The sequence below is a fragment of the Sinohyriopsis cumingii genome, chromosome 11, assembly GCF_028554795.1.
Source record: "Sinohyriopsis cumingii isolate HCF-2022 chromosome 11, ASM2855479v2, whole genome shotgun sequence".
NCBI classification, from domain to species: Eukaryota; Metazoa; Mollusca; class Bivalvia; order Unionida; family Unionidae; genus Sinohyriopsis; species Sinohyriopsis cumingii.
In genome coordinates, this window is record NC_142971.1 from 15,349,456 (window position 1) to 15,361,596 (window position 12,141).

Below are 12,141 nucleotides of genomic sequence, written 5' to 3' on the forward strand. Positions count from 1 at the left end.
AAGAAGTATTTTAACGCCTTGGCCATTTAATTATACACATTACCTGTTGCATATAACAAAAATAGCCTTTCTGAAAATGTACTTTTTGCTGTCACACACACACACACACACACACACACACACACACACTGACACACAACTGTTCTGTTCATTCAATGAATGGTGAGAGTCTGTATTGGCGTCACGAATACGGAACCCTGAGATTCACATATCAATCGTGTATCTATGTAATTGAAATGTTTATACAGCCTATGAATAAATCAAATATACCTTACATCAACGGACATGTCTGGGTCGAGTGAATAAGGGATACATTTAAAAAGTTAATAACGGATATATTTCATTGATGAAACATAACCTTTATTCACTTGGATCAAGGAAATTTTCTTTTTATGTATGCTCCAACTTATTGGTTGAAGATATGCATGAAAGAACGAAGTATAATCTCAGCTGTTTAATGTTTGTGTTCTGCTGTTTTTGTTGTTTGTATAGTCACATGTAACATATCAGTAGTAACATAATTTTCTTTCCTAATTCAAGGCAAAAAAAAAAACACAATTCAAATATAAAGTGAAAAATGTAAAAAGAACTTACGGTATTACAAAATAAATCCCAAATAATCACAGAATTTCGAACACAAGTTCTAATGACTAAACTTCTGGACATACTTTAATGGTATTCTAAATAATCAAAAGCTTTAAGTGTTGATGTGTATGTGGTGGCATGTGTCGTGTAGATGTCTTTTGTTGAATCACAACAATACAATCCAAGAATATGTCTTTATTTGAAATTTCACAATAAATCTAAGTTTCTATTTCCAAGGATATTATTTTTGAGAACTTTGTATTTCTAGAGAAGAATCGCTTGAATTAAATAATTTGAATACATAAATTCAAGACCAAATGAAATACTGGACACAACAATAATACAACCGATTCTGTTCAGATCTTACACCACAAATGAATAATTTATAGAAAAACAAGATTGTAGTCCTCCACTTGAAATCAGGTCACAATTAGCATTTTCTAAAACAAAACAAAACATTACCTAATGGAAAATTTCGTTCTAGAAGGTTCTTAATGTTTACAAGATAAAATCTTAGTTATAATTATAATGTCTGTTACAAACATTATAAATAAAGAACATAGTAAACACAATGTACTTGATCCAGAAAAAGATAAATATTTGCATCTAATAATAATTATGCTAATATTAAACCCATGCTGATATAGAAAATATTACAAATGTATTAGTTCTTTAGAGATTAAAGAAATCAGTGATTGTGGCAGGTACGCAATCAGCTTGATTTTGGACAAGGTCTGTTACATCTTTAAATAACGCACAGCATATCATGAAAAAAGTAACAGCAAACAAAGCAAATTAAATACACATAGTACCTTCCCTCATAAGAAAATAAAAACAACCTTTCTTTTAACTATTAGTTAAATGAACATGTGATACAATTTACAAAAGATGAAATCTTATGAATGACGCAAAGTATATATCAAACATTATAATATTTCTATACACGTGAACGTGTATCTGCTATTAGCTTGCATTTTCTCTTGACGTGCCTGGTGTCAATATTGTATTCCTGCAACAATTTCAACAACAATAATCTTTGATTTTTGTTTTTCATCTTGCCAATGGAAGTAAGGGTGTTGTCATAAATGAATACAATAATCGTAGAAGAAGTTGAACCGATATACACTTCAACGTGTTGCCAAGACAATGTCAAGGCAAACATTCCTTCTCGATTGTAAAATTACTTCCTTGGTGTTTTATAAATTTCTTATTAAAATAGCACACTGGATGGTCTACACCATTTTTGTCAAATTTTCATCAGTGAGACTGTGAATGAATTTCCGAATTGTCTCTAAATGATCTTTATATGTGTCGCTGCAGATGATGACATCATCGATGTAAACATGACAATTATCTAGACCAGATGTAATTAAACATTGAAAAGTACAAGGCAAACCATTTATACCAAACGGTATAAGCATTAAATCCATCTGGAGCCCTTTCCGTCAGTGAAATTTGCCAGAGTCCTTTAAAAAGGTCCAATTTGGTGACATATGTTGCATTTCCAATTTTATCCACGTAGTAGTCGATTCTTGGCAATGGAAACGAATCTACCTTGGTCACACTATACACTTTTCTATGGTCTGTGCGCAAGCTGAAAGTATTTTCTGGTTTCAGTACAAGTATACATGGCTACTTTTACTCGGTTCTATGAAATCATTCTCTAGCAAATCCTGAATTTTTTTCCAAAACATTCCTGTATGACGGGTTCATCATGTACGGATGCTGTTTCACAGGTATGGAATCTATAATTTCAACTCAATGGTAGATTTTATTTGTTCGTGTTGAAACATCTGGCAACAAGTGCTCATACACAAATAATAGCTGCTTTAGTTTATTATGTCCTTCTTGTTGCAGATGTAATGGTTTCTAGTTCAGATTATTCATAATTTATGTATTCCGAAGATTCGTTACACCGAGGTCAGTAAGTCTTAAATCCACACCGTATGGGACAGGTACAACTAAATTAAATGCAAGATTAACCTGGCTATTGCAATCAACATACCGGTACTCCTTTAATATACTCACATCCCAGGACTACACATGATGTAATTTAACTCAGTCATTTTCTTCTTAACTTTATAAGGACCATAATACATAATTTGACGAAAATTTGAAGAAAGAGCAAGAGAAACAGAACTTGAATTGCTGGATGCCTAATTCATTCGCGACTTGATGGAGGATTCCAGACATAAAATTTGACCCTTGATTATGTTAGACAGATTCGGGCAGGCCAATTTAAGTTTTGAAAAACACTATCAAAACTTTTACTATTGTTTTTGTTTTAATATGCCATAAAGGAATTGCCTCTGGGAATCTTGTAGATCCACACATTTATGGTCCAAGAAGTATTGATTGCGTAATTTAGTCCTAGATAAGGGACCGACACAGCCTACACCATTATTCTGCTAAACCTTGTCTCCAGCTAGGTCATTGTCATGTAATAATTGTATACCTTCGTTGGGTAAAGACTACACCGTTAGGATTGTCAAAGGTCCTGAGACTAAGTATGGTGACCATTTTACACAATGGAGAGGAACAATAACAAAGTCACACTCTACTCCCTGAATAAGAACACTCTCATTAGAAGAAGAATTCTCAGAAAAAGGTAATGTACCTGATAGTAAAAGACTCTGAGAAGCTCATGTGTCCCTTAAAATTTTAATAGGGATAAGTTTGGCAGAATCAATAATGAGTGATATAGAACCGTTCGATATAACTAAGACTAGTATTTGTTTGATGTAACAAATGTAATGTTTTCAATACATGACCATGACCTTGATCGCTTAGCAATTGGAATAGGTCTGTCTTGATTCTGTTGCTTATTTTCAATTTGCAGCAATAAGAAAGGTTGTGTCCTTTCTTCTTGCAATAGGTGCATGTAGGTTGAGATAAGGATTTCTGATCAATCTTATCAGAAACTTAATTCCTTAAAGTTGTGCCAGATTGAAACTTGGAAGTGTTCGTATTTTATTATGATTTTTATTTTACCAGAAGACTACTGAGTGGAAGACTTAATGACAAAATAAACTTTATGAGCAACATTTTCTAAAGTTTCGACCTTGTGTTCATCAATGTAAATCTTAATGTCAGGATGGACGCAATTCTTTAATTCTTCAACCAATATTAGTCTGAGATTTTCGTAATCTTGACCAACTTTCTTGACTAAGCACCGCCCATCAAATAATTGCTCTTTTTCACTTGCAAATGCGACATGGATTTGTCCAGTATCTTTTTTTTTATAGTTCCTAAACTTTTGTCGATAAGCCTCAGGTACCAACTCTTAACCCTTCAAGATACATTCCTTAAAAAGTTACAATCAGCACTTTGCTGTACTGACAGGGAAGTGTAAAGTACACGATCTTTGCCAAAAAAAATGCAGTTTATAATAAGAGTCCGATGATCTCTTGGCCATTTCATATTTTCAGCATATTTGTTCAAAACGAGGAAACTATTTATCTACTTCCTTTTCTTTAAAAGGGGGTATTTACCTAATACTTTTAGTAATATCGGAACTTGAATTTGATTTGTGTGTAATCTGAGGACGTGGTTCTCACTTGCCTGCTCTCATTTTAAATTGAAATTTTCTTTCTTCATTTTCTCTTTCTCTCAATATTTCTTTCTCTTCCTTTCGACATTGCAGCTTTATTTACATTAGCATGTCTTCTCTTCCTTTTTTCTCTGTCTGCAACCTCAATTGTATTTGTCCCTCTTTTCCTCTTTCTTCAACTGCATTTGATTTCTTGAAGCTCAAACTTTCTTAACTCTATTTCATTCTTGTATTTTAATTACAATTCCATAACTTGTAAGTTAGAACCAGATGGAGAGTCACTAATCAAAATCCAAAGCACTTCTATCCAAAACATTCTTTTCTACCAAATATTGGACGAAAATAATCATCCTTTCTTCTTCGTCTCTTCATCAGCAGTTGCATTTCCTATTCTAAAAATATTTTATTCTCGCTATTTATTCAGTCTTCAAAGCTCTGTTTTGCATGAAATTGTACTTCATTTTGTTATAGTTATAATTTTTTTCAAAACTCATCCAAAGGAAACAAAATATTTTTGTTCGACCCTATGTAAGAGGAAACTATGAACATTAGCTCTCTCATTTACATACCAGTAAAGAGGGAATATATATATATATATATATATATATATATATATATATATATATATATATATATATATATATATATATATATATATATATATATATATATCGCACACGCTCTCTCTCTCTCTCTCTCTCTCTCTCTCTCTAATCCTTATGTGTTTTAGTGTCATGATGAAAAATATTATGTAACTTTGTTACCCAAATTCACGCAGCATTGTTATCTAGTGCATCTTATTATTTTCTACATGGTCATATTTCGAATCGAATTCTTGACTAATATAAACAAAACAATCTTAATAGGAGCAATTAAAAACAAACAAGAACAGTGAAACATGTGCCTCTCATGTTTTGCAGGCGATGGGAAAATCTAATAAATTGATTCTTTCAGTTCCAGAAATCGCTCCTATTCAATATAACAGCTGTATTTTATTGGAATTGCGTAGTTTCTGTTTGTATATGCTGGCAAAATAGGGTACAGAAAACTGCATGGAAATATTCTCTAAAAAAATGTTGTTTTCTTATTGTTTGCTAAGCAACATGATCACGGGTTTGGTAGTATTCATGCATGAGCTCGACTTGGACAATACTTGAGTGAAATCTGTAAAATATCCCAACGGGAAATACGATTCTCATAACATTACTCCAGAGAGACTTGTAATCGTCATCATAAAACCAAGAACCACACATACTAGCGCGTATAAAGCAATTCCAAATCCAGAAAGTCATATTTGCCGTTAGCATGGTTAATAACAGCAGCCAGAAATTACGTTTGCGAGTATCATCTAGGACCAGCAGACACTTCCGTTTCCGCCGTAGCTGCAATACTATTTTGATGTGCACAAGGGTAAACGCGGGTCCAGTTGTTTTGTTTAGTACCTCTAACCAAGTGTAAACGGAAACATTTTTGTCTGGCTGGCTCTCCGCAGCTTTTCCTCTTACCAGTATGAATAGGTCTGGAATTGTCAGAATGATAAAATAGGAATTGAAGATGATTACACAGATCAGAAGAAGCATCTCCTCTGGCTGAAGAGGAATGAATATTTTCAGATCTTCCAGTTTCCTCACGTACCTGAAGTATATAATACACTCTACCACGATGAGAATGAGCAGAGCTAACAGTAATGGAATCTGAGTTTTGAAGTCCGACTCATCATTTTCACAAAGTGTCAGCCATATGAAGACTTGAGCAACCAGAAATATGTTTAGGACTATGAAAAACATTGTTGGCTTTTTAAATGTTTCCCGATAGAGTACACTGCAAAGATGCTTGGCCCAGCATGGACGGTCGGTACCAATGTTGATTTCGCGAAACGTCTCAAGAGGTTTTACGGAACCTGATCCAGAGTTCATGGCAAGCGAATGAGCGCTGTCAAAGGTGGTCTCTAACTGCTCGTCATTGAAGGAACAGGAATCTTCAACAATTGACGTACAGGATGCCAGAGGGTAGGTTTCGAATACAGATAAGCTGCCATACCCCTGGTCTCGGTCTTGGCAATGACACCGACCTCGATTGTCTTTTTTATGTGGTATGACCTCTACCCAAAAAGCAATGGCCAACAGGCAGAATTCTATGTCAAACGGATGCAGATAAAACCAACTCTGTGAAAACTGTTTCCACAGAAGTTCTTCCCGAATTAACTGGTATCCTACTGCAGTGTTTGAAGTAATGGCAAGGGCTATGGTAGCGTAAAATGACCTGGACAAGTGAAAGAATCTATCAGCACTTATATTTGAAAATATTCGGATAAAGAAATACCCAGAAAATAGGACGATTTGTAAGATTGCAAATGACAACACTGCTACAGCGAGGCCCACGAAAAGTGTATTGTTTGCTGTTCCAGAATAGTACAAATACATTTCCAAAGAAATCTTCTTGCCATATCGTAGACTCGCAAGAGCTCCGATAATTACGGTCAGAGCAAGTTTCCACGTGTGATGAAACGAACAACGAAGGCGCGTCCATATTGGGATTCCCCGAAGTTTGATGCTCGCACAATGCGACCATGACATAGCCACAATGAGGTATAAACAGCACAAACTGGAAACTCCAATAAGAATGATTACCATAGTTAAGGAGACCTGACATGGGATGGAGTCATCGCCTTCTTGGTTGAAATCCAAGGCCACCGTAATGGTAAAGTAGACGAAAAATGCCAGAACAGTTAGAACGAAGTTGTCAACACTCAGTGCATTGAACTGTATGGCTTCCGTACGCGATGATACTGAAAAAAGAAAACATAATGAATATTTTTCTGCATTGTTGATTATTGGTTTATGGACATATGCATATCTTACTATAGCAGCTGAAATCAGACTGGTTATAATGGGTTTCATTAGAAAGATGTATTTCAAAGCGACCATGATTAGATCTTCTACTAATGGTACATAGCCGTGAATGATATCGTATGATCTATAAAAAACAAACAAGAAAAAGTAAAGGAGAGAAAGGAGAGATACGTAAAGGCTAGCTACAATCGGAATATTTTCCATTAGAAGGGTACTTGGGGCAACAAGACTAACCAAGTGATGTTTGTTTTGATGAATGAAATATTATTGATGTGCTCATAATTTTGATGATGTCGATTGGATTGTGTTTGCGAGTGAAACGAAGTTGTTACACTTAGGGGTCTCATATCGAGCTAATAAAACACCTGTATGAGCGTGGCTTGAAGTCCGTTGTTTCTTCTATTTTATTGGACTTCGAGACAACAGTCATTGTAAACTGAATGTTCTGAAACGTGCGGATATTACAGATAACCTGATCACCTAATGACCGAACATCATGAAACTCGAATTTCAAGCTCCCGTGGGTTTGTTTATTGTTTTACATTTATATGGCTATATGTGTCCATGCCGAATACTAGTCCAAACACCAAATACAAAGAATTATTTTTATCTGAAATTACCAAACACTTATGCATACAAATATCCAGATAATTTCCAGTGATTAGAAAATTTGGGAGGGTCCATTTTATGAAACTCGTAGCAGCAGGGAAGTTTAACAGACCAGCGCGTCCAGCCAAAATAAACCTTCCTACGCGAACTTTCTCCGTAGAAGCCTCAGAAAGCAGAAATAAAGCCTTCTACGGAAGCTAATTTTCATGCATTTCAGACCGGGTGCATCGGTTGGTCGCGCCGGGTGTGTTAGTAAATATAGCGTTCGAGACAGGAAAAATAAAGTCAGGGAATAAATTTATTGTTTTTGTTGCATGGTGGGGCTGCTTTTTCATGAATAAATTTGATCAAGACCAATTCGATACCCGACTGCGTGGATCATGAAGATTTATCGTGATGAAACCGTGCGGCGTTGCCTGAGCGCGGCTGAACAAATTTTTAAATTTATTTATATCCATGTCACCGTTACACCAGGTCTGATGGATATTTCTCAACGTGTGCGTGTCTACGCCATTGAATACCGATAAAATATTGCAATTGTCCCTAATCACCTTTGGAATTTGCGTATATCTCTGTGTCACGTAAATAACATCGGTATTCTTGTGTCTGCCACGCGAGAATATCCTAGCCGGATTAGTTTGTTTGTCCAGCATAACGTCATCGAAAACAACAAGATTATTAATATCGCCGTCCAAATTCTCCACGGATGGAGCTTCATTGATGTCTGTGATGAATTCGATTGTGCCTTCATCGGTATTGTCGCTAAATTCCTTTAGCACTTGATAGCAACGCTGATCATCCACGGATGGTGCAACCAAATACAATTTGTCCCATTTCAGCCATCTCATGATCAAATTCAGTAACAATTGCGTTTTACCAGATCCAGATGGACCGATGATTATCATTCTAATCGAATTCGGTAATGCCGCATGATGTTTCACCTGCTCGCGTCGTTTCGTGGCTGAAAAATCAATTACATTCATGTTACTAAAATACATGGATCTATATTGTGTTAAGTGTCGCACACACACAGCTACGATAAATTCAACCGAAATCGTTACACGCAATAACAGAAACGCAATTGCAGGAGAATGCGAAGTTTGTAAGACACGCAAGTTCAGATTTGTAAAAAAAAAAATAGAAGAACCGGAGGAGACATTGCCGCCTCCTTGACAAATCTACCTGGGACCCCCTGGGCAAAATATCCCGGAGAAAAGCATCTGCCAGGGTATAATTATTGTGGACCCGGAACGAGGCTCGATATCAGACTCGACGATAATGACCAACCAAAGCAAGGTGAAGATCCGGTAAACGCAATCGATAAAGCTTGTTACTACCACGACCTCGCATATCGCAGCGGAGATTTACAACAAAGACATCTCGCTGATATCAAGCTAATTCACGCATTAGACGCGATTCCTAATAAAAGTTTCAAAGAAAAATTGGCAACTTGGTTGATAAAAGGCGCTATGAAAGGCAAATTAGTATTCGGTGCTGGTAAATAATATGGAGCAGATATATTATTCTCCGCGAGGATTCTGGCGAGGAAAATCAGCGATCGCCAAACTTGCCAAAGCCGCTAAAGTAAAACAGTCCGTCGCTGAATCGTGGTTATCGAAACAGGCAATTTGGCAAATATATCTTCCTCCGCCTAAAAAAATACCATACGCGAGTTTCACTGTCAGTGTCCCTAATGAGGTTCATCAAGCGGATCTTATGTTTCTTCCTCATGATACCGTTGACGGCGTCACATACAAATATGTCCTGACCATCGTTGATATCGCTAGCAGGTATAAAGAAGCCGAGCCATTATCGAATAAAACAGCAACGGAAATTGCTAAGGCATTTAATGAAATTTATTCACGATCCCCGTTGACATGGCCGAATCTTCTCCAGGTTGATCCAGGTCGAGAATTTCTTGGCGCGGTTACTTCACTGATGAAAAAGAATAATGTTAAAATCCGTCGCGGTATTGTAGGTGTTCATCACAATCAAGCTATCGTCGAAAGATTCAACAAAACGCTCGCAGAACGATTATTCGGATACCAATACGCGCGTGAATTTATTCAGGATAATTGGTCTCACGATTGGGTATCAAGATTGCCTCATGTGATTAACGCGTTAAATAACGAGACAACTCGAACAATAGCAATGAAACCTGCAATTGCAATCACAAAATCGAATATACCCCTAAAGCGAGATTCCACAATTCAGCCTGTACTAGGTAGCGTCACAGTCAGATATTTATATAAAGAAGGCGAGGCAGAAGGAGGCAGAAAAAAAGCAACCGACCCAACCTGGAGCGTTACAACACATAAAATATCAGCCGTAACAAGATCGTCAGGAAGACCAGCTATTTATATCCTAGATTCGTTAGCGCCACAACGCGGATTTACCAAAGAAGAATTACAAATAGTACCAGAAGATACTCAACTACCACCAGCGTCACTAAGATAATTTACTCGAATTCGTCCTAGCTGAGATAATTTTCTTACTCTCGATACGGCTAAATATACCAAATTTGACCAAGAAATTCTGTCATCGACGATCCAAACTTGGCCATCTACGGTCAATCCTTGCGACGAGTGTATCGTTGTTGCGTAACCTAATTTCCACGGTGATTTTTCTGCATTTAACGCTTCATTAATAAGGTTGATATCAACAAAGATAATATCGTTCAGGACCAAGTTTTTTTCCCTTCCACATGGCAGAGTAACGTTGATATTTTGTCGCCTAGTATTAGCGGGCCTATAGCATAACGGTACCTGCAGCGTTGGAAATTTCTCACAATGCAGCTTGAATAACATTTCCTGAATAATATCACGAATAATTTTTCTACTAGCAACGATCAGATGATCAGGACGCCACAAATTTAGAAAATCGTTCATCGGAGTCTCGTCGATTATTTTCCTCATGACGTCGCACTGAATCTTGTTTGGTTGTAATCGAATCAATTTTTTAAATTCGGTCAACAAAATATCCGTCAATCTATAATCAGCGTCGATTTCCTAGTAATAATCAACAAAGTTTCTGAGCCATTCGTGAGGCGATTCGCCATCAATAGGATTAGGTTGGCCATGATCGCCGCACATTATTACGGCGGTATTTTTTCCCCCCAGCCAAGCTAATATCGATTTTAATATATCTAAATTCACTGTGCAAATCTCGTCGAAGATTATAATCTTGTTGACATATTTGTCCCCCATACGAACCGAGTCCCATGATCCGCCACTGTACTTGAAATAACTGTGATACGTGCAAGAATTAACGCCACGCTGCTTTATTTCTCGTGCTAATCTGTGTGTCGGAGTCAACACAATCATGTCAGAATTTGCAAATAAATTTATTACTCGCGTTGTTTTACCGCTACCACCAGGTCCATTTAGGTAAACGAATTTGCTGCGTGAAATTGGGTCAAATGCAGATGCGGCTGCCGATATTTCTCCAAATCTACCTCGATGAAATTCATCGCGATCTTCAACATCGGCGTCTTCACAATAATCTAGGATATCCTCGTTTTTTATTCTCCAAGTTCCCCATGAGTTACCATCGGTGATTAAATTTTCCAGCCTACATTGGTATTTTTTATCGATATAAAACGAATCCGTCGCGACCCTTACTGCGATATCAGAAAATTTATTTATCATCGAGAGTAAATTTATACTAACATATGCGAGCATCGACGATCGTAAATGCGTATATTGCGCTGATTCTCCGTCAAGGTAACTAATCACGGAACCTAACTTTGCTCCATCAATGATAATATTCTCTCTGTTACAAAATATTCCTCGTGATACCGTATCGGCGATTATAAAATCCATCTCGGCGTCGTTGATAAATAATCTAGCGTGTCGATGTTTGTGATCAACGGATCCACCTTGAGTAAATTTACCGATTATTTTTCTTCCTATATCTTTCGCGTTGTCACAATCCGTCGGTAGCCACACATCGGTCTGTTTCCTATACGATATAATCGCCTCGCTCACCGTCAACGACACTAACATCGACGAATCTAGCATATATCTCAATAACACTGTAGGAACCCAACGGCGCTGAGATAAATGCCTACCGAACCAAATATAACAAATTTTATGTAAATTTTTAGCAAACTCGAATGACGTAACACAAGCGAATCCGGTCATGACAAAATTAGGTAACGGTCCATTAATTGCTACTCTTGTCATCTCGCTGGTAGGATGGCCGAATTTAGCAAAATAATCAGCACAATCGCCATATCCAAGAAAACTTCCAGGATAACACGCGCTCATGTCAACGGAAATCATATCTTCGAAATCGTACTTGGTATTCCACAATCCGCCATGGCCGTATTCGATACAGCTAAGTTGAATATCAGCAAGATATTCGTTTCTTGTTGGCCTCCACGAGTTTTTCTCTCTAGCGGCATGAGCGGCCACAGACGAAATTGTGAAACAATTCGTTAATAATTGATCGGGATTCGACGAATATTTCACCGCGAGTTTTCTCATCGACTCGTGTAGTATTTCGTCCCTGTAAATATCGCCACATGGCAGGATAAATTGATCG

At 37.1% G+C, this 12,141-nt stretch overlaps 1 protein-coding gene across 1 annotated transcript in view; it reads right to left on the minus strand.

Moving 5' to 3' along the window:
* Positions 1–439: 439 nt before the first annotated feature.
* LOC149787650 (uncharacterized) overlaps positions 440–12,141 on the minus strand; it is a 62,989-nt gene continuing 51,287 nt past the window's right edge. The window contains exon 3 of the mRNA XM_089973842.1: positions 440–6,923. Coding sequence (XP_089829968.1) covers positions 5,230–6,923 — 1,694 coding nt within the window. The 3' untranslated portion in view covers positions 440–5,229. The remainder of the gene's footprint in view (positions 6,924–12,141) is intronic.